Source organism: Bradysia coprophila, unplaced genomic scaffold (genome assembly GCF_014529535.1).
Source record: "Bradysia coprophila strain Holo2 unplaced genomic scaffold, BU_Bcop_v1 contig_232, whole genome shotgun sequence".
Lineage (NCBI taxonomy): Eukaryota > Metazoa > Arthropoda > Insecta > Diptera > Sciaridae > Bradysia > Bradysia coprophila.
The window spans coordinates 6,769,953-6,794,140 of record NW_023503493.1 but is presented as its reverse complement, the minus strand read 5'-3'; the positions used below and the strand labels follow the sequence as shown (position 1 = coordinate 6,794,140).

Below are 24,188 nucleotides of genomic sequence, written 5' to 3'. Positions count from 1 at the left end.
AATTTTCCTTCCTCAACATCTGCCCCTTGTGACGCAAACTTTTTTATTATAATTTTCTTCCTAAAATTTTTCTGGTAAGATTTTTGTTGATAAGCCTGTCGCGTACTTTCCTCATCAGCTGCTATTTGTGACGTATACCTTTTTGCGTATCGAATCTGTAAGCGTCACCTACACCGATATCAGTTCTTTTGTAAGTGGATAACAGGACTTGCGTCACACCTCCACTGTAAGTGGTTTTGGGCGATTCAATACTATTGGACATTTTGGGATAAAACGTGTAAAAAAAAATCGCAGATAAAACTCAACCCACACTCCTGCAGCCCCAAAATAGCTTCACACGCCGCTTCATCAGTTTTGGCATTGTGTTTTTACTAGTTGGCACACGCATTTCATTTTCGGAAGTTGTAAAGGTCGGACGTACATGATATTAAAAAGCTTAGAGTTACAGCCAAAATGCGGGCGGTGTTCGAAACATGATGATTGTTTGAGACCTAAAAGGAGCGATTCGTCAAGAATGATTTAGTTAGATGTAGTCGCAATTTTAGTAGAAGCATCTTGTGCAATATAGGCCATACAATTGCCATAGGTTTGTGTTAATATCGAACTGTGACTATTTTCGGGGAAAGTTTTTCCAATATTTTTCCAAATTTTCTTATATTTTCCAACATTATAAAATTAGGAAAATATTCGGAAAAGAATCATAAAACTTACTGACATATTTCTGGCCAAGACATTCTTTAAATCGATTTTAAACCATGAAGCCATGATGGCTCATTTTTGGTCAAATGGAGAAAAATGTAGACCACGACCACGGAAAACAGGCGAAAACTTAAAAATGTGGTAAGCCCTTTTCCCGAAAATAGTCCATGACATCAAATGTTATCATACCTGCCGGAGAGGGGAGTGCTTCTTTTAATCAGAAATTTGGATGTATTTACAAACTTGGAGTAATTGACGATTATTCGAATGTCCTGTCTATAGTTACAAGAAATTGGAAGTTTCTCTGGTTTAGGGATAGGTATCACTTTCGCTTGTCCCCATATTGCGAGGCAATGTGAATTCTGGCATCTGGCGTAGACTTTTATTTTTTGCATATTACAAATCTGAATATTAGCATCTACTCAACACAACAGAAAGTGTTAGCCAAGCGCGGGAACAAGTGCACCAACTACACCACTTGCCAATCCTCCAATTAAGTTTTCGATCGGCTTCGGTAATGGCGGCAATACGTCAACCGGATTAAGAAGATTCAGCGGAAGATGTGCAAATAACAACGGTTGACCCAATATGCTTCCAAGATTTGTATCAAAATATACTCCATGATCCAAGACACTGTACGCAGGTCCCATGGACATACCACATTCCGGATCCTCGTAGACAGTCTGACAGCAAAACTTTTGACCTTTCTCACCATTAATCCAAAATTCAGTTTGTGGTTGAATGTAATAATCGCCGAGAATATTGAGTCCTACGATGCTTGTCGGTGGAAAGTGCGGAACAAGGTCGGCTCTGAAATTCAGGACCATCATTCTGTAAACTCTCAAATTTATTTCCAATTTTTATTTTTCTACCTGGCAACAACTCTTGCTGTGGTGATTGATCGACTGTTCATAAAATCTGCGAAGTATCTATTACCGACCCTGGGTTCGCCATAGGTATACAATTCATATGTGACTTCTGGAAACTGTTTACAATCTTCCAAGAAGAAGTATATTAACCGTGCCATAGCTCCGCCCAAACTGTGACCAACAATAACCACTTTGAAACCGGGATTTTTACGTAAATATTCAGCTACAGCTCGAACCACCTGGAGTTTCGCTTTTTAGACTTACTTCAGTCTCTCAAAAATTCGCTTTGGGAAACTTACATCGTCATAGAGAGACATCGCCGCAATATAAAATCCTTGGTGAACTTTAATTTGTTTCGGGCTGTTTCCCTCTCTACCGTTTATTAGTAGTACGTCGAGAATAACATTCCAAACATTCCATGTACCGCGGAATGCGACAACGATCTCTTTACGATTTTTCGAAAGCGTTATAAGTGCAAGTGTGTTGTGCATGTTGTTAGGGATTACTGAAAAACCGTGAAAATCTTCCATTATTTGACATATATACGTATGATGACGATACGAAAACTCAACCGGCTGGGCTACCAAGTGCGCAAAAATGATCGAAAAGCCTTGTCACGTAAAATACGCATACAAAATGGAAAAATCCACTAGTTCGGACCTGCGCAAAGGCTTCAAAGGAACCCAAGTCTGCCACCAGACATAATTTTGATCGGCATTTCCTTTTTATCATTCAATTCCTATGTCAACACTGCGATTAATAAGCAATTTAGGATCGCTCTCAAGGCTTTGGAACGCAGCATAATCTTTTAGTCTACGTTTTATCATGAAAGGCGTTAGGCGTAAATATCATTTTGTCTGAACCTGTGGCTTTGACAATATGAATGAGTTACACGCCCCTCCTCAACAAAAAAGAAGTTTGTCCGAAATGCACCCAAAAACTAAGAACGCACATCGATTCGGGGACCTATTGGGAGCTAAGAACAGCATTCACTAAAATCGGACCAGCTCCTTCCCCATGCAAAATTTTTCATTTCATGAAATTTCATGCGACCCTCTGAAACCGTTTTGTCACAAAAGTGAGTGGAGATGAGTTGTTGGTGGATGTCATTTATGAACGTACTCTCTGTAGACTATCACTCGAGATTTTAGTACACATGCACACTATACAATAGTGCGTAAATTAAATGATGAAATCTAATTAGAATCTAATTAGCATCTGTTCGCAGGGGTGTTTTGTACACAAGATGATTTGTCGCTCCTCTGAAGCAACTTTGTAATAACTAATCTACAGTTCCCGTAGAGTTCCTTCAATGCAGTGAATGTGCCTCCTCTCCCTTCCTCGGTTTATCCTTTATACCTCTGTGATGGACCACATTTTTCTTGAACTTTAAGCAATAGTCACAAGTCAAGTTGGCATGACCATATCCATAGTACATAGATGCTGCGTAGTAATTGTAATACTGCATTTGCTCCAAAGTTGGTAATTTATTTCGGTTACGCGTTGTCGTCCTTGCGTTTGAAGCGCTTGATGGTCCGTCAAATAGTAGCCCATTTAATGGATTCAACAGCGGACTTAGAGTTTGGAGTAAATACTCATTGGACCCAGGTGTATACTGTTCCCCAAACACTGCCAATACGATCACCGTAACGAGATACAATTTGAAAATCATAATACCCCACTTTTTCAACGATTTTTTTTTACTAATGACGCCGTTGGTAACGGAGGAGCACAGTTTTATACAAATTTTAGATTCCAGAGAGCCCAAAATTAATTCAAATAAACTAAAGTCTGTCATATGGCTTAGCAGAAATTGTAGCCGATTTACTGCTGGAGCGGAGAACATTAATAATTGTCCTATGTGGAAATAAATTCACTAAACTTCAGCTTTAGCAATAACGCTTTATTAACAAGCTGCAAATTAGTAGGTTTTAGTAATATGAACTGCCGCTCAAGATTGTTTGTATAGATTATGGAATTTCTTCACGCATTGTATGTTGACAAGTGGATCGCCACCGGTTTCGAGAGGGTTTTGATTTTTTTAAATACATAATTGCTTTGTGAAAAAGAACTTCACCTAACACAAATATACTTGACATTGCAAATGTTGAAAGAAGAAACTAAATTACAAACACCACCGAAACCCAATGCTTCCACCTACTTAAAAACACATACCGAACGAGGTAAACTCTTAATCTATTACATGTTGTAACTTATACAACGAAATCAAGTCGTCTATCTTTACCCAAAAAAAACAACACAGCGACCCAATAGGGTACTGTGATTCCATCAGCCTTCGAATATTTTCTATGTTAATGTTAGGAGCAGTGCTATGCCATTGATTCTGAAATTCAGAATCTGAATTTAAAATCGGAACGGAATGGCATTCGAGGTATAACATCTCATTTCAAAATGCTGCAAATATTTTGCGGGAATTTCGGTGGCTGCATCTTTTTTTGTCAGCTCTAGCCTTGAAATTTAAGGTGTTATTTTGTTGTTTTTTTCGCATGTTTTCACGTATAAAAGTCAATTATTTAATCATAAAAAACAAACAAGAAATGTGTTTCCAAGCAAACAGTTATACTTTTGCAGTTGGAATTATTTGATTTTTCTTTCTTCTACATGTTGACACAGACAGTTTTTTTTTAACATAAATTACACATTTTTCGCGTAAATGTTTTTAAAGTTTGTATGAGAAGACTGATCAAATTTTCCATGGTTTTTTGTGCGTTTATTGAAAAAAAGAGGTAAACCAAGTTTACACCTGTCGTTTAACTGAACTATTTGATTAAAACTCGTCCAACTCGTCAAAATAAACATTTGGACATAGTAATATAACGAAAATCAATATGCTAACAAAAATCTCTTCGAGAAAAGTGTGACGCAGTCTTTGAAATACAATTTCTAAAATGAAATATATCGCTAGAGTTGACGCTTTCAGCTTCGTTACGAAAAAATTAAATTAAAAAACCCAATTAGTTCAAACAAGCTGGCTTAGGTTTTCTCATCATCTGCCAAATAATTTTTACAAAAAAAAAAAATTTGACTGGAAACAACCAAAATTTTACCAAAAAAATCTGCGTCGCATGTGGCAGATAAATTTTCTTGCTGGTCTGTTCCTGAACATCTGCCACTTTGCGACGCAGATTTTTTTGGTAAAATTTTGGTTGCTTCCAGTCAAAATTTTTTTTTGTAAAAATTATTTGGCAGATGATGAGAAAACCTAAGCCAGCTTGTTTGAACTAATTGGGTGTAAAATTTAATTTTTTCGTAACGAAGCTGAAAGCGTCAACTCTAGCGATATCATTCATTTTAGAAATTGTATTTCAAAGACTGCGTCACACTTTTCTCGAAGAGATTTTTGTTGGGATATCAGTCGTTTTAGAAGTTTTAGAACACTGCGTTTTATAACAGTATATAACAGAAATTCGAAAATTTGGCAAAATTTGAAAATTTGGCGAAAATCGAAAATTTGACGAAATTCTAAAATTTGACGAAATTCTAAAATTTGACGAAATTCTAAAATTTGACGAAATTTAACGAAAATCGAAAATTTGACGAAGAAAGTAATTCTCATCTGCCACCATTCAAGAAATATCTCCAAAACCCCAATTGACCCACCCATTTCCAACTTTCTACATTTTTCGCAAATGCCCTTCTTTTCTACTCGTAAAACTCTGAGACTTTGCCGAAGAAAGTAACTCTCTATCTGCCACCATTCAAGAAATACCTCTAAAAACATAATTGACCCACCCATTTCCAACTTTCGACATTTTTCACATATGCCCCTCTGTTCTACTCGTAAAACTCTGAGACTTTGCCGAAGAAAGTAACTCTCTATCTCTCATAATCGCAAAAATATTAGTCCTTTCATCCTACGCTCGAGTAGCTCAAAATTTGGTCACTCTAATCACTCTAGCTCAAACGAATCTGACCCGATTTTTTTAATTATTTTTTTGTTTGAATCGTGTTACGAATACCTTTCATTTGATGGGTCACACGCCTCTGTAGGTTTCAATACAGCTAAGCTACAGCCGAAAACGCGTTCCCGACCCTCGAAAACCACACTCAGAAACCACTTCGAGGCCAATAAAACAAAATTCTGGTTTTTCCTGGGGTAATGGCGTATCACATTTTCATTTTTATGCCCACCCTGAGGTTCCTGCAAAATTTCATGGAGATTGGCTGACTAGTTTCCGAGATCGACCGTCGATAGATAGACAGATAGACAGATAGATAGAAACATACAGAGTAAGTTGAAAGATTTTGATTGTTTGGAAAACGTTAATTTGGTGCATTTTCTATCAAAATGACCAACTTCAAAACGAATCTCCGGCAATTTTAAAGTTACATAGTCGAGTGATAGCTCGTTTTGCTCGTATTTGAAGCGCGAATAAGATAGAATAGGATTTGTGGTGATACAGGCCAAAGGAAAGAAACTTAAATTCTCGCCTATATATAGTTGCCGCGTCTCAAAAAAATTTCTTCGTTCTTTTTTTGGAAGTTAGACTGCGTCAAGTCCTCCGCTATCGCTCCGGACATGATTCACAATAGTCAAGGACATACCACATCGATAAGATGTGGCCAAGTTTAATATCATTTTTTATACAATTGTGATGATATTTGTAAGCCGCCTGTGTGCAATGTCGTATGAACGCATTTTATAGAACAAGTGCGATAAAGGATTTGCAAGCGATTTGCAAGACCTAAAGGGAGAATGATTGGCTAAGTTAGTTAGATGTAGTCGTCTTTTGTGTCATACATTGCCAAAGGCTTTATGTTCATATCGAACAGGGACTATTTTTGGGGAAACTTTTTCCAAATTTCTCACAATTTCCCGAAATTTTAAACAACAAAAAAATTGGGAAAATTATGAAAATATTCGGAAAATTTTGGAAAACAGGAAAAAACTTGAGAAGATACGATAAACCGTTTTCCGGAAAATAAGCCCTGCTATCAAAATTTTATCATTTCATGTGGAGAGTGGAGTGCTTCTTTCGATTAGAAATTTTTGGTGTATTTACAAACTTGAAGTAACTGATGATTAATCGAATGTCCTGCACGGATGTGGAAATGGAGTGTGCCTTCAATCCAGTCAAAATTAGTTTTTCAAGGATTTTGCTGCGATACTTCAGTATAATTATTGATCTATAGTTTCATCGGCTTAGGTTTTAGGGACAGGTATCACTTTTGCACGTCTTCATATTACGGGGAATTTCTAAGGGATTCAAAGCCACCAACGATTAAAAAGTGCCATTCCAGCGTTTGCTCCTAGTCAGTATTCTAAGTTAAAATTACTCTTACATCTGGCGTAGACTTTTATTTTTATTGGATATTAAAAATCTCAATATTGGCATTAGTTTACCACATCAGTTAGTTTTAGCCAAGCACAGGAGCAAGTGCACCAACTACACCACCTGTCACACCTCCGCCATTTTCGATCGGCTTCGGTAATGGCGGCAATACTTCAACCGGATTAAGAAGCTTCAGTGGAAGATGTGCGAATAACAACGTTTGACCCAAGATCCAAGATTTGTATCGAAATATACTCCATGATTCAAGACACTGTACGCAGGTCCCTTAGACATACCACATTTCGGATCCTCGTAGAAAGTCTGTCTGCCACATTTTTGATCTTCCTTACCATTGATCCAGAATTCAGTTTGTGGTTCAATGTAATAATCGCCTAGAAGATTGGTTCCTGCAATGCTTGCTGTTCATAAAATCTGCGAAGTATCTATTACCGACCCTTGGTTCACCATAGGTATACAATTCATATGTGACTTCTGGAAACTGATTACATTCTTCCAAGAAGAATTATATTAGTGGTGCTATACCGCCGCCCAAACTGTTACCAACAATAACCACTTTAAAACTGGGATTTTCACATAAATATTCAGCTATAGCTCGAACCACCTGGAGTTTCATTTTTTTAGATTTAGACACTAACTAACTTGCTGTGGAAAACTTACATCTTCATAGAGGGACATCGCCGCAATATTCATTTTTGAATTATTCTTCTAGTTAAGTCTACCGACGGCGAAATAATAGCACTTTCTCACTGCTATTATTTCACATAGTTAGATAAAATCCATTACATAACTCGGCATAAAAATGAAAAGTCTCGTTTTCGTGTGTTAATTGACCTCGGCTGCGCACATGAAATTCACATGAAAACTCTACCTTTCATCTTTTTATACCTTCTATCTATGTCATCGAGTGCGAAGTACTTCGCATCGAGATTCATATAACGATTTATGCGGCAGAGGGATCTAAATTTCGCAGTTTTCGAACATTATGATCTCGATGCTTTTGTAACCTAAACCATTTTCTTGTTACCCCCCGGTTTGTAATAATCCACTTTCGACCCTAGGGTAAACAAAAGCATGTATTTATTTATTTATTTAATGACTTAAGAGTAATCAGTACATTCTCAACTTTAAACTTTAAATCTTCTTCCCTTTTACAGTTCTCAGAAATCTCATTATCACAAACGAAGTTTTTTCTACACCTCGATACTTAAGTTTTCGATCCACTCGCGCGCTCCGGCTGTGACTTTATGAATATCCTTCAGATTACCGTTGAATCGATGAATACGGCAATTCTGATAGATGTGGACTAGGCCTGTTCATTTTAGAGAAATAGTCTCAAATTCATCTGGCATGGTGTCTATCTGGTCCGGAAGGCTAAAATATTGGACCCGTATTTTTTTTTAGAAATGAGTTCCAAACAAAAAAATTTTATATTTTTTATCGATGGAGAACCTAATTATAAGACACTTGGTCTCGTATCATATGCCAAAAAAAGTTACAACTTTTTTTATAAATCATTTTGAAAGTCACTAAAAACACGAAAATTCGAATCGAAATACAAAAATTTTTGATGACATACTGTATTTCTATTCGAATTTTCGTGTTTTTAGTGACTTTCAAAATGATTTCTAAAAAAAGTTTTAACTTTTTTTGGCATATGATACGAGACAAAGTGTCTTATAATTAGGTTCTCCATCGATAAAAAAAATAAAAAAAATTTGTTTGGAACTTAATTTTAAAAAATAGTTTTGATCTGGGGAGCGAAGCATTTGTTCATATGTACGAATGCGTTGGTTAGAAGAGTAAAAAAGATATACACCATCATTCTCCTCTCTTCTAACCAACGCTTTCGTACATTTGAACAAATGCTTGGCTCCCCAGATCTAAACTATTTTTTAAAATTCTAAAAAAAAATACGGGTCTAATATTTTAGCCTTCCGGACCAGATAGACACCATGCCAGATGAATTTGAGACTATTTCTCAAAAATGAACAGGCCTAATGTGGACCATCGTTTGGATTTCGCCACTCCTTAAACTTCCATTTGTGGAGAAGGTACGCACAGCATCCGTGCCCTGTACGAAAACGATTAGCTATCCGCCCCGAGGTAGTTCGGTGCCGTTTAGTTCGACAGTTGGGTTGGAGACGCGCTCTTTGTAAAAACATGTAAAACTTCATTAACCGGAGATTATCGTTTATTTTTCCGATAACTATCACTGTCGTCGATAACGATGATCAAAAGGTTTATCGACTTTATAAAGCAAGAGACCTCTGCTATGGCTAGATGCCAGAATATTTATGGACTGGACCTAAGAGTAATTATACCTAGAGAGGAAATTTCGAACAAAATTACGTAGAATATGTGGTCCCAACATCAAATACGAAATGTTTATTGGTATATGTGTTTGCCCTCTTAATTAAGAGGGCAAATTGAACTATACAAAGCAAACGCATACATGTATTGGTGTAAAATTATACAAAATTTGTATCTTATACAAACTGATGTTGGGACCATATTTCGTCGCACCAATTTCCTCTCTAGGTATAATTACTCTAAGGACTGGACCAGGTCATAATTAATAATACGTAAATGAAGAAAATTAAAACCAACAAAAATCATCAACACTCCTCGATCATCGATAAATTTAAAAAGGCTGTTATGCCTATCCAGTTTTTAGTTTTAATTAACTTAATTTAACGCTTGAAATTCACTCCTTTTATTTTTTAATTATTTTCGATAATCATTCCATTCAATGAGACATAAAGTATACTGACACTAGACGACACTGAGATTGAGGGGAATTTCGATTCTAATTTTAGATTGTGAGAGAAATGAATGATTTTTTTGTTAGTTCAAATGATTTCTGGAATTGTGTACCTTCTTTCGTTCAGACTTATAGTTCAAATGGAAACATCGACTCATTTCAGTTGGTAGAGGGATGCGCAACGGCCGTATGCACAAAATAGTTTCTTCTTTTTCGAGTGTCGCATGTATATACGTTTTCCGTTCGTAATTTTTTTTTTAGTTTTCTTTTTATCTTTGTTCATTTCGTAACGATGTGAAATGATTTCCATGTCGATAACTCTTACTCCGAAGATGGTTTATACCTAAAAAGGATTATTTTGGCGAAAGTTGCATCATACAAAATACTGAAGTGCGGTTGTTGTACAGTGACTTGAAATAAATAAGTTGGGAGATTTGAGAGACTGCAGAATGTTTTAGTGAAAATTTGAATGAGGTGAAAGCCGGATAATACAATTGAAGGAGACTGTTCTGATAAGGTGAGTTCTTACCGTTGCTTTATTTGTTAATCTGAATTTTTACCTTGAAAAATTGGTCCGTGTGAACAAGAATTTTTTAGAATTTTTTTCTCTGACAATTTCCTGTCCTGTTCCCGTTTGTGTGTTTCTAAAGATTTTTTTGTTTTTCATGAAACTGAAAGACTCTTTCTAAGTGCGAGTAAGAAGAAGTACCCAAATGAAATGGTCTGAAGATATTTGTAATACAATTTTATTTTCCGTGGGTTTTTACGAGTAACATGTTCATTATGTCCTTGTATGGGCATTTTTGACAAGAGCGGCGTCGGATCGGCTACAAACTTCTTACTTTCCCACTCCAAAATAAAAATATCCAAACAAGGATCATGTACAAATGTATTAAAATATAAAGTTCCTGTCTTGTTCTCCCTGGAGTTCTTCTCGAACTGACTCCATAATAATTCACTTCACGTGACGATTAGTAGTGGTACGGCAAGAGCAACGTTTTTTCTGTTAAAGAATTTTGATAGTCGCGTAAGAGTTTGTATAGTCCGTTGCTAAAGCGCAACGTTAAAAGTACCGTTGCTCAATCTTTGAGTATTTGATAGGACTTAGTTTTGGTAGTCCTTGCTTGGAACGTTATATCCTGCCGAATGTGATGAAGCGAAGCAAACGGTAGATGAATTTTAACGTTCATGTCAACGAAGAATTTTCAAGTTTTACGCGAAACTCGCAGTCTCCCTAATGACTCATTTTTTGGAGGTGTGGTGAGTATAATGTCCGACAATTCAGTGGCGGAAAGTAGAACTTTCGTTGACAATATTTAGAAAATCGTTGTAACTATTACACTATTACACTATTACTACATACGAAAGGCCAACGGTTTATTTTAGAAGCGACAGACATATTGCGATGCAATAAATTAATCTATTACATCTTTTGTTGAAAGTGGTTGAATCTGTTACTTCATTTGTTTTAAAAACTTTTTTACCAAAAAATCGAATCTTCGCCAAACAAATTTTCGGGAAACGTATGAGCGGGAAATGAACTTTGAGATCTTTAGTTTCCATCAGGGATTTTTTTCCATATTTTCTTGAATTTTTCCATCTTTTACTGAACTTTTCTACTTTATGAGAAAAATCAGGAAAACCTAGAAGAATATGGGAAAATAATCTCTTAAAAATAGCTCCTGGTTTCCATAAATTTTGCTGGGAAGAAAACATAATTTTCATGAACGGAATTTTGAACTCTTCGTCTGGACTAGAATGACTATCAGCCAATTTGTTGACTTTGTGTGACGGAGTCCATCTTAAGGGGATTGTAAAAACCGATGTAATAAATGTTGAAAATATACTCGCTGCGAAACCATGCATGCACATCTATTTAAAGTGTCTTTATGTGGTTTAATCGGTAGAATCAATAATCCTTTTATTTTGTCCAGCCTCGATTTAAACGAATTTGTATCAAATGTTTTTGCCATCTCGTGCACACACTTAAGAACATTTCACTTTCTAAATGCGAAAACAGTGATCCACAGACGAACAAAGAATTTTCTCTTAAATATTAGTTACATGTTACGATCGACCAAAATAAATATTTTCACATTTTGCTGAAAATTTTTTGCTTTTGTTTTGCTTTCTAGTTACTTTACGCATATAATATACTACACATTCGAGACTCTATTTAAAATATGTGTGTGCCGTCGTCGCTTCACTTTTTGAATCATAGATGTTTCATACATTCAGGTTACTTAATGCAAATTCAGTTGATGAGTTCGGAGAGCTGGATCGCGCAGAGTAATTAGCTTGAGGGATCGAATTTACTGTAGTGGATACGTAACACGACACCCAATTTCACACGAAAGCTATTAATTTTTGAGCAACGGAAAATTGTTGGTGTTTTTTTGTTGTACATATTTGAGGCATTACATTCATGTGGCGAAAGATCGCTGCCCTATACCAGTGTAACGTTATAACGCAGTTTAAGTACCGTATATGTACGAATTTTCCTTTCTATTTCTTGTTCTTATCCTCTAAAATCGCTCTCTATTTATAATTGTAAGACACACAAAAAAAGCATCGCAAGACCGTAATTATTCTAAAACATATCCTCAGTGACGCCTCCCAACGAACAACATTGAATTTCATCACACTCTTTTTTTTCCTTCCTTCTACCATACTCTACGTATATATATACCTACAACAGTTTAATGTTTCTTTGCTGGGGTTCTTCCGATTCTTTTTATATTATGTGATGATCTTGCGTCTATATATTTCAGGCACGCATAATGTCGAGTGCTATATGTACTATAATAATGACTACTGACACTGAAAATAGAATTAGACTTGCTTTCATCTGTAAATATATATAGTTGTTACTATCACGGTATATAAATATGTTGCATTTCGCTTCTTTTTTTTATTTTTAGTTGAATTTCGGTATATTTTTTGTTCTGAACTTTTAGCATTTTTTCTTGAGGTATTTAAACTTTTGAATTTAACTCGACTTGATAAAAATAGGATATACTGAGTAGTAAACTCTCAAAAATATTTTATATAAAGTAAACCAACAAAATCATTAAATCTGCTACTTCAATTGTTTAAACCATCTCCACTAGTGTTTGATACAAAATCTATTACTTCAGTATTTCTATCTTATAAGACAACACTAACCAGAACCCACAATTTATTCTTGTTGTTGTTGTCGATAAAAGAAAGATGGAAAGCCGTTTCCAGACTGATTCCCACGACCTCCAATCCGAGTGGTAAACCTGTAGTAAAGATGTAATTTGCATAGACATTAGATGCCTTCAGCATTTTCCTTATGTATCGACATGTCGTTCATCTGAATTATTGGAAAATAATTTTACACGCTTCATGATACGAAAACAGCCGAAATCACGCGCCGAAAGTTATCGGAAACCATAGTTTTTTAGTTCTCTCTGAGCAGACCTTGTAAACAGGTCTAGGGATATAGATGATGTTTTACTGGCATGCGACCTGTTTTGAATTGATGTATATGAAGGCGGAGCTAACTCTCTCACTTTCTTTTGCTCTTTTTGTTTTTTCTGTTCTTCGTATCAAAAAGCGTGTAAAATTGTGTTCACCATATGGGGAGAACACACTCAATCACAGTATGTGTGTGAATTCGTATGCCACGAGAATAATTTTTGCATACGTATGTATGTTGCGTCTCGACTTCGTCTCGACGAAATATACATACTTATGCAAAACAATTCTCTCGGCATACGGATTCACACATATACTGTAATTTCGTGGTTTCTCTCCTTATGATGAAAATAACTATTCCCTTCCCATACTTTCGTAAATTTTCCCATATTTTCCTGGACTTGGGAAAATCTGTAAAAATATAGGAAATCTAAGGAATAATAGATTTCGTCCTTTTTTTTAACTTTTCATTTTCTCAAGTGTGACGTTTGCAGCTCAAGCCGAAGGCGACCACACATACACATGGCAAAGTAAAAGTACCAAACAATTACGAAAGTAATTTTACATGCTCCAGTTGTGACCTGTGCCCTTGTTCTGTGATAAATTATGCAAAATTGTCTGTGAATATAGACTATGTAACAAAACGTTTTATATTAAAGTATGATGGCATTCCGTCAACGTAACTATTCTTGTCCGGTCGCCAGTTTAATACTTCTTTAGTAAGCCCTTTCGCACATTCAAAAAGCTTTGAAAGAAGTAAACGAAACGAGTGATTTTATGTCATACCCAGTACCCACGACATAAGGGTTCATTCATAAATGATGTCCGGTGCTGAGGGGGGGAGGGGGTCTTCAAAAACCGGACGCTTTTGGACGGGGAGGAGAGGGGGTGTCGAAAGCAGTTGGACGTCCGATGAAAAATCAGCGTTTCATTATTAAACTTTCTTTGTCAGTGTAAAAACATGTAACGTGTAGCCACCTGGTAATTTCTATAACAGTGTCACCTTTGCCTAATGAAAAGCATGAACTTCGTGACAGCTGCCAAGTGAAATTTTCTTGGTAAAAATGTCCACGATATTAATGATGGTGAATACTTATCCATGTATCGTGAACGTTCAATTTTGACTACCCCCTTCAGCACCGGACGTCATTTATGAATGACCCCTAAATCAGAAAATGAATGATAACCCATCCAAGCCGCTTTAGCTTTAGCTCAAACGCAGTTTTTTAAATAATGAAGAGGGGGGGGGGATTATCAGAAACGGACGTCATATTTAAGGGGGGTTACTGAAATCAGACGCAATTGGACGAGGGGGTAGGGGGGGTGTCAAAATGGCCAAAAGTGATGGACGTCATTTATGAATGACCCCTAATACCCATAAGACAATCAATAGTTTCAACCAAAATAATAAAAGATTTGGCTAAGAGGCGATGGCGATGCTCCTTTTAGATGAACACATGCTTCATCTAATAAATGATCTCAAAGTATTCCAAGTTTCAGTTTTTAATGAGACCATATTTTCAACCATATCTTGTATCTCATTCGCACGCTCCACATACTTTATGAACCTTGATGACATAAAAGAACAAAGCTTCATATATTAGAGGGTCGAAGGGAAGAATCAAAGAATTTTATAGTAATCTGTAATCACGCGTGCAATTTTATTTGCATCAAATTCAAAATGTAGCAGCAAATACAAGATAAACGTGGAATAATAAGACGAACAACATAACGATATATATATTCAATATTTGACTTACCAAATCCATTTCTACTTTTTCGTTTTCTTTTTAAGTTTTGTCCGAACCTCAACATTCGTTTGCAATAAAAATAGATATCGTTTCACATCATCAATAATCGTATAGCTGGACGCATTAAGCCGGTAATCTCCTCGTTGAACAACATCCGGCAATTTGCTGTAGTCGTTTTTAACATCCATCATATATCTTCTTCCCTACATGTTCAATTTCAAACTCATTATAAACGATAACAGCAATTTAACAAAATGTGTACCGTTAGTGGACAAGGATCGTAATAATTTCCACTTTTGCGGATTGTGTCGATATCAATGAAATGTTTCAGGATTGTTGCTTCCCTTGAATTGATCCCATTGATGAACATACACATGTCTTGATCCGTTTTGAATATGAACGGTTTGTAGTTGGCTCCCAATTTTCGGAACAACTGAATTTCCATCTACAGTGTTAAAATGGAGTTATACGATGAACAGTGTGAACACCGTCATTTTATAGGTAATACGTATTTACATGAAACGTTTTTATAACAACACCCGGCTGAAAATATATGTCGATGGTTCGGAAAACCGTTGTCTGATTAAATGGTTTAGTTATGCAAGTGATGTTATGGATAAGTTCGGCATCAAAAGCCTGGCAAACCAATGGTTTAGGTACTGCATCATAGTATGTCTGAAAATTAGTCGTCTTTAGTTGGAGCAACGCACTTCAAGCAAAAGTGCTATTAATGACAGCTGCCAAATAGAGTACTTTTTGTATGAAATTTTATCCCCACTCTTTTTACAGTGTAAAATTTTGTTGGAACACTGTCACGTTTTAGTGCCCTATTTAGAGTACCACTTTTGCTTGAACTGCGTTGGTGGGAGACAAATCACCTGTAGCAACGCACTTCAAGCAAAAGTTGCTTCGAACGACAGCTGTCAAATAAAGTACTATTTTGTATGAATAAATTTTCCTGATTTTTTTACAGTGCCAAAATTTAGAGTACTACTCATGCTTGAAGTGTATTGGTGTGTCAAAATCAGGACTGACACATCAGAAAATTGTATTTTTTTAAATTCATTTTTTGCGGAAAAATACTTTACTAACCATTCATTGATGGTATTAATCACAATATCACCATAAATGGTACTTATAGTGGAGTAGTACATATTTCGACACACCAGACACACCATCATTGATAAATTATCCTAACGGATGAGGAACTTAGACCTTTCTTTTGAAACACTTTCTCAGCAGAGAAACCTTTTATTTACTTAGGGATATAGTGTGACAGAGAGAACATACGGACATTGGCAAACATTTGTATTTTTCCACTCATGACATATGCTATTTTATAACGTTGTAATTATCAAGGATGTAAACTTTGGGAGGTCACACAGACCCCTAAGTTTACAACCTTAGTTTATTTATATAAAGCTATGAATAAATGAACAAATATGCTTCAACGATCACACTTTATAACTCTACCTCAAAGTGAAAATTCCTCTGGTTACCACCGCAAAGTTGTGAAACCATACCCTGATCTATGATAATGGATAGAGGTGTGCACCGCCGATTTTACGCCGGCGCGCCGCCGATTTTTTGCTAATTTTTCGGCGCGCCGCCGCTGAAAAATAATAGCCCACGCCGCCGCCGCCGCCGATTGTATTTTCGTCGCGCCGAAATTTTATACGTTTAGTGCTTTCAGCCATTTTAATTAACAAGGTTTTAGCAAAAGTTTATCTCTCTTAATTTATAAGTCAGGTTATGCTGCTATGTTTCTATATGCGTAGAAAGGAGTTTTTTGTTAATTTTTTTTGTTGGAACTTTGGGTTTTTCTTCTTACTCACACTGTACGACGGCGACGGTGATTTTGTTTCTGATGCTACGATAGGGTTATCTTCGAAGTAGCTTTCTATAACGTATCCTATTTCCATCAGTAGATGGCAAGTGTTTTATGCAAATTTTTAAATACTAGTCCAAAGAAAAAGTTTGCTGCTGTCTTGGGAAGGGTATCGATGGATACAACTAAGGATGATCAGATCACGCTGGCCTGGGACCGCCATCGATATCCGAGATCGAAACAGCATTTGTATTTTCTGTATCCTCACTTAACGTGAACCCTTGGGTACGTTACTCTATTTTCTGTGCAATGGAATGGAGCGCGGCAGACGGCAGACAAAGTTTCTTTTATTGTCTGTTGATGCAGATAAGAGAAAGAAGAAAGAGAACAAAATACAGTGAATCAGTCAAAACTCGGTGAATACTACTGTAATTGTAAAGTGGCAAACTTAAGACCTTATGTGGAATTTGGGTGGAAAATGGCGCAAATCACATGTTTCAGGAATTTATAAAGTGGAAAATCTTTCCGGTTTCAAGTTTTTTCGTCAAAAGACGAAACACTGGTATCTTTATTTTCAATTTTTAGCTGCTTTATGTAAAAAAGTTGGGAAAAGAATCATTTTGGCGTAGTCTTATTACTTATAAATTTAAGTTTATCTAAATCTCTTATTTGCGAAAACCTTCTACTACGATCTCACTCCTACATCGAAGATGGACTAAAGGCAACGGGAACGGTTATTGCATAAATCGAAAGATAATAGTAGTGAGTTTGCGTAAATGACATAAATTATAAGTTAGAAATAAGAAACCTGCAGAACATCTAGTATGAAGATGTGACTTAAAATTTCCAACTTATAAGTTGACTTATAGCTTATATGTCATTTACGCAAACTCACTAATCATTCTTGGATTCATTAAATTAGATGTTTTTAAAATAATAGGTCAGTGATTGTACATTCAAAATATAAAAGGTGAGATACGTCTCAGTTGATTCCCCTTGTATAAGTGGTTGATACTTCAGATCGCAAGATAGTAAGAATTCAGTGTTCGGAAAAAGGATTGCGCACGCTTTTTCAAATGTTTTTGCATTATTTTCGAAAGTTTAGATTTTTTGTAAATTTATCGGCGCGCCGATCGGCGCACCGCCGCCGACTATAAATTTCTGCCGGCGCGCCACCGCCGATCCCTTACCAGTCGGCGCACCGCCGCCGACTATTTTAAGATCGGCGCACACCTCTAATAATGGATTTACATGTTTGAATTTTCTTGCAAAAAGGAAACTTAACAGTAAATGACGGTATAAACTGTTATTTTAGGTCTTTAAGATACACTGATTATTCGCTGAAATTAGAGCCTACGTTTGGGCGTTTCATGTTGCATTTTCGCCAAAACCCAGACAAATATACCACGGCAGAGTAAAGTTAACCAGGCAGGAGTGGACTTTTGACAAGAGACCTGAACAATCTAGTAGCCCTATATTTTTTGCGAATAAAATTTTTCAATTTATGTCAGAGTTCATTTGAGTTCATTTTCATCCAGTGTATTAGGTCCCTTATTTGACGGTTCGAAAATGAACCGCTCCTGCCTGGTTTATTTTACTCTGCCGTGAATATACTGTTTATTGAAAGTAATGGCGGTTATTGTTGTCTCACATATTTCAAAATACATTTTTGTACAAAGTTATCGGCGAAAATACAACACGAGACGCCCAAATGTAGACTCTAATTTCAGCTATAAGTATCTGTGCCTCACTTATAATAAAATACTAACCTTAGCATATGTTCCCGTATGATGGTCCAAGTAAATAAAAACGAGAACCACAACAACCGAAATTTTTTCGTCCATTTGCCTTGAAAACCTGTCAGGAACTGAACATTAATTTTTTTCGTGATTTGGAAATATCATTTACTTTAGGTAATGCGTAGTTTAAAAATGATTGCATTTTAATTTAGAAAGATACTACAATTTTTTTCAAAATTGTTTCCCCGCTGTAATTTATTTTCCATCAGATGGTTGTAGGTAGGTTGTATGGTAGTATACCTATTCGAACTAATTTATGGTCCAATTCATTTTGTGAAGGTCAACTGTGAAGAAACTGATAAAATCATAACAACAAATCCGCTATTGTATAGTCACAATGCAGTGCAAGGAAGTGAATATCATCACTATCGCAATATAATGGGTTTGGGCAAGGTAGATACAGTGTGGCGGTAATGTCATTCAGACTCCTGATTCGGTTATATATGCCATTACCTACTCACTATATTTACCTTGGATGTGGGTCGGATATAAATTTGGATCACTTATCTAGGAAGTAAGAAAAAAGTTCAGAAACTAGTTTTTCTAGGAATATACGGCGTTTAAGCAGATCGATTTCTGACTATTTTATTGAAAATTGTCTCGGGTCACACGTTAGAGAAATCGCATACAAATTTATTTCGTCTGTAACTGACCCTACAACCCTATTAACCTATCACAGATGGCAAGCATATTAATAGTTTTACTATCTGATCTATTACTTCACTTGATCGAAAATTTTCAGAAATTGATTTTAGGAATCTTTTACTTCATTTGTTTGCCAAGGTAAATATAGTGAGGAGGATATGCCATTATAACCGAATCAGATGTGCGGTGGCACGAAAGCTCGATACAAACGCCATCTCATTCCTTCGTTGAAAGCAAAAAATGGGTGTTGAGGAATCTCGCGAAGCGTCATTCACAATAATTCACAAAGTGACATCTTCCTTATACAAAATGTGTCAAAATGTGAATTATTGTGAATGACGCGTCGCGAGATTACTAGCAACCAAAAAATGGAATAGAAAGTCGGGCCATCTGTTGTGAGATAGTGAAAATATTTTTGTGAAATACAAGTAAATTGTGGTCAACTATTTAAAAAAAGATGTCATTGGCATCGAACTTATGTGCTAGGCCGCTCGTCTGAATGGCATTACCTCCTTACCTTGCTTTTTGCTATATAGTACATCATCAGTCAGAGCTTATCGTTTATTCTTGCTGTCGTTGTCGATAACAGATGACAGCCGTCTGTAACTGGTTAAAACCAGCACAACTGTCAATTTAGATTTTTTTCAATGTACAACATGAATGTGATGGCACTATCAATGCATCTGGTGTCGCAATACAGCATTGGAAACTTCGCATACGTCCTTGTGTAAAGGCACATGAACCAGGGTTCGACTCTCAATTTTCTTTTTCTTAGACTGTTATGATGAGAGAGAATTCAATATAATTTTGGACCGCAGTTATTTTAACTTACCTTAGAGATACGTCAAAAATTTATATGAATCTACGCTATGACAAGTACCCCAAAGTAAGTCATAATTAACTGGTCTTCGGAACTCTCGCGCTTTCATCATACTAGTCGAGACCAGTCTGTGCATGAATTTTTGACAGCTGACGGCGGAACAAGTAAAATTGAAGTGGTTTTCTCTCTCTTCAAAAAGCATTTAAAAATCACAGAGGTCTTTAACTACAAACTCATCTCATACTTTGATTCTTGGAGTACACTGGAGGTCACATGTCTTGTCACCTCTCTATTACAACTCCAGATGTCTTACGAGTATCTAGTCTTCCGTAAATCTAAAAGAGTACTTCGGTTGCATATCCCGGCATTAAGAGAAACTGCGACACAAAAATAAATTTTGAAAAAAAGCGAAAAATGCCAAAAAGTGAGTGTCAATATCGATATTAATCGAAAATTAAAAATTGCGCTACTTCTTGACCTCCTTCACACTCTTTGCTCCCAGTCAATTAAAAATTTATTATTTTATTCACGGATACCAACTATCGTCGCATTAAGTTACATAACATCATAACCTCATTGACGTTCACGTACTTACATGGTGTGGTGCGTGTGAATTACATTCCTAAAAATGATAAATTCAACGGTCGACAATCTTCCTTCTGATAAGGAAAATGCTGTGCATAGTGTTGCAGATCAATCGAAAATAAATTTACCGGACCAGCTAACCAACGGGACTTTTCCCAAAGTTTCGGAGGACAGAAAGCCCACTTTACCACTTCTATCGATGGCTCAATTGGTAAATTAAAATTTGATTGACTCAGGCCGATTTTTCGTTGCTGAAACTGAATTATAAAATTACAGAACAACGTGTCGGACACAGTGCCGATTTCAAATACACTGAAAGCTACTCCGGACAATAAGAACTGGTTTCTTTATCGTCCTCGCACTCGCTCTGCAAAGAAAAGACTTTCATTCAGAGAGGTGATTCTTATCTCTAGTGACAGTGAGGGGTCCGATGTGGAATGTACCCGTAACCCGTACGTAATGGAAATTATTCCGAAGACAGAAATAGTTTCGGATAATTCTGTATTGGATGGTGTGGTCGCATCTCAAGTGACTGTCACCGATAACTCGGAATGTCAATCGTCAACCAGCTGCTGCGAAGCCCATGAGTCCACTGTATCGCCATTGAAAGCTCTAAGTGCTGGAAATACAAGCCCATTGGTAAAAATGGGACAGGATTCGCAATCTAATTGTTCCAATGACAACGACTCAACTGTCGATTTAAACAACGACGCTAATTGCAATCAAGATATTACGGGATCTTCTATTAAGAAGGACTTGATTTCGGATGTCCCTCCATTGGAAGAAGCTGTCGTTTCTCACATGATTGACAACGACAACTCGGAACTACTTCAACAACAAACGATTCGCACTAACAGCTGCGCAGATACCCTTCAACCGTCTGCATCGCCATCGCCAGTGAAACCACAACCTACAAGCCCATTGGAACAGGGTCCGCAATCGAATTGTTGCAATGTCAACATCTCAAGTGAACCGATCGCTGACTACATTAGTCAAATCACTGATCCGTCTGACGGTTTGAACAACGAGGATAACTGCAGTGAAGCTGCTAGCGACAAATACTATAATACTGAAGCGATCATGGACGATGAATCGCAGCAGAAGGAAGACATGATTTCAGATGTCTCTCCATTGAAAGAAGCTCACCGTGTGCTTGTCACCGACAACTCTGAATTACTTGAACAACAACCGATTGGAACTGGCGGATGCGACACGTCCCAACAGCCTTCTCTGTCGCCAGTGATACGTGCTATAAAGACAAGCTTATTAGTGGAAATGCGAAAGGACACACAGTCGATCTCTTTTAACGACTCAGCTGAACCGGTCACTGACGTCATCAGTCAGATCAGTAATTCATCTGGCGATTTAAACAACGATGATAATTGCAGTCAAGCTCTGAAAGAAGAAACATATGAGACCCGCTCAACTGAATCGATCGTCGACGATGAATCGAGACGGAATATTATCACGGAAACTGCTACGAAGGAACAGAAGGCTTTGGATGTCTCTCTTTTGGAAGAAACTCTAGTGTCTCATGTGATTGTCACCAAAATCACGGACGTACTTGAACAACAAGGGATAGGGACTGATAGCTCCGTCGAGGTTTATGAGCAATCTACATCTCCAATCAAAGTACTAAGTATTGTTAGTACTGGTCCATTGGTAGAGGTGCGGAAGGACATTCACTCAAGCTGTTCCAATGACAACGACGTAAGCGAACCAGTCACTGATGGGTATAGTGAAGCGAAACCAAATATCATTTCGTGTGCCGACTTAAGCAATGAGGACGACGAAGCTATGAAAGATAATTCCTATGACATCGGCTCAACTGAACCAGTCATCGACGACCTTTGTGATTCGAAAAAGGAAACTATTGGGTCTGAATGCGACTCAAGCTATGGATTTTGTCAACACATTGAACCAAATACATCTGGGAACGAATCACCTGAATTAGTGGTCTATGGCATTGTTCAAACGAAACGAAAAGATTTTGTGTGTGAGTGCAGTACGTGCAGTAAACTTGAGTACGCAATTGGCAACGCTGAAATGGTACAAGATAGAATCAGTAAACTCAGACCAAAATGTCTACAGTTTGAGCGTGAATCTGAAAGCGAATTGAATGAGTCAATGGTACAAGCTGTAGAGGGGAAGCGTTTATCAACACTGTTTATAGCAGACTCCTCTCAAAGTTCCATGAAAGATGCAAGTGGTTTGGAATATTCTCCATCTCAACGCTTGGAATGGTCCAGTGATCACGATGAATTAATCATAGATGAAGGACCCGACGATCGCAGCAACCCAAGCGACTCAGATGAAAACATGTGCAACGGGGAACAGGACGAGCATAAGAATGATTTCCACAAAGGCGAACATGACTGCGATTTGACTGATATTAGCGATTCGAGCCAAAATACAGTCGGCACAGAAATCTCGAATGCGGTTTACTTGAGTGACGACGAATTAATACAAAAACTAGGCCAGCAAACACAGAGAAAATCAAATTTCGAAAGTCGGTCCTTGTCCGATGATGAGCTCATCGCAAGAGGAAGATGTGGTAAAGAGGTGACGAATGATGCAGTCAATTTTCTTATCATCCTTCCCGATTCCGGCGTTCCAAGAATGAATTCCATGGACGAACAGATATTGCGCGCAAATGATGCTCCAGTTCCAGTTCCGGTTTCTCAGGTAAAACTTAAATCAGTAAACTCTCACAGGCATGGCATGAGAATCAGTAAAAGAAAATTGTCGGCCTGAAAAGGCGGCTGGGAATACCGACCAAATTTTATTGACTCTCATGCCAGCTGCTGAGGTGACCTGCGCGATTTATAGTTTAAACATTGCAACCCACCAACTGGAGTGTCTATTATCTCTTCATTAGAACGAAGATCTATCACCTGTCGAAGGCCAAGCGTCACCTTCCTCTGTGAGTTCGAAATCGCAGGATGATAATATGGGGGAGTCAAATTCTGGATGTAGCGAGTATGGTACGAGACGATGTTCTGCTCTGTGTTAGACATGTATTTCATTGGACTAATTTCATTATAGAACAAGAATGTGATCAACGACCTGCCGAAAGGGGAGATAGATTACTGATCCGTTTGAAACGTAGATGGTCGGCTGGTAACTCGATGAACTTGGCTGAAATCCCGCAGAAACGTACACACATCGAAACCTCATCTGAATCTGATTCAGATGGGCAACAAATCGAACAGAATAAACGGACGCGACGAAAGCCGAAAAAGTCGTCGCTACAGCCAGCTGAACGGATGGGGGGATTTTTCAGCAAAATGTCGAATAGTTTACGCGCGAATGGAACAAAAATGAAAGCGAAACTGTCGCTTGGACGAAGAAGTTTACCGAACAGACGAGAAACCGGTGCTGACCATTTCGTCGTTACTCCTTATCGCGAAGATAAGGTCGTTGAAAGTATGAAAGGATTTAAAGTTATTCCTGATTGTCAGGATATTGAAACCGAAGATGATTCGTAGATCAGCCGGGTACATCTACAATCGAATTAAGGGGAATTAAGCGCAAGCTTTACTAAGCGTTCAGTGCGTTTGTATAAATAATGTAAAACGTTGATGAGCAACGACTCTGATTTTTCAAGTGCCAAAAAAAATAAAATTTTCTGTTTATTGTAACCGCTTGTGTCTACTCGTACCATCGAAAAATTGA

General features: G+C 37.3%; 2 protein-coding genes and 1 long non-coding RNA gene across 4 annotated transcripts; 1 reads left to right on the top strand and 2 right to left on the bottom strand.

Moving 5' to 3' along the window:
* Window positions 1-1,064: 1,064 nt before the first annotated feature.
* LOC119076097 (lipase-like) lies at window positions 1,065-3,304 on the bottom strand. The gene is made up of 4 exons (XM_037182753.1): window positions 2,928-3,304; window positions 1,868-2,073; window positions 1,572-1,807; window positions 1,065-1,509 (listed from the first exon to the last, which is right to left on the bottom strand). Exons 1-4 carry the CDS (start codon window positions 3,238-3,240, stop codon window positions 1,140-1,142), a joined length of 1,125 nt encoding a protein of 374 aa, XP_037038648.1. The 5' UTR covers window positions 3,241-3,304; the 3' UTR covers window positions 1,065-1,139.
* LOC119076017 lies at window positions 2,537-24,131 on the top strand. Of its 2 annotated transcripts, XM_037182612.1 has the most exons (6): window positions 2,537-2,632; window positions 13,840-13,854; window positions 16,899-16,908; window positions 21,237-23,198; window positions 23,392-23,497; window positions 23,559-24,131. In XM_037182612.1, the coding sequence occupies exons 1-6, from the start codon at window positions 2,586-2,588 to the stop codon at window positions 23,999-24,001; spliced, it is 2,583 nt and encodes an 860-aa protein (XP_037038507.1). In that variant the 5' UTR covers window positions 2,537-2,585; the 3' UTR covers window positions 24,002-24,131. The 2 variants fall into 2 exon arrangements, with proteins under 2 accessions (XP_037038507.1, XP_037038506.1); XM_037182611.1 differs by lacking the exons at window positions 2,537-2,632; window positions 13,840-13,854; window positions 16,899-16,908 and adding an exon at window positions 20,479-20,724 and having other exon boundaries at window positions 20,790-23,198.
* On the bottom strand, window positions 14,832-15,505 carry LOC119076196. Its single transcript, XR_005087565.1, has 3 exons — window positions 15,353-15,505; window positions 15,099-15,281; window positions 14,832-15,039 (listed from the first exon to the last, which is right to left on the bottom strand). It is a non-coding gene; the product is annotated as an uncharacterized LOC119076196 (long non-coding RNA).
* Window positions 24,132-24,188: the final 57 nt, after the last annotated feature.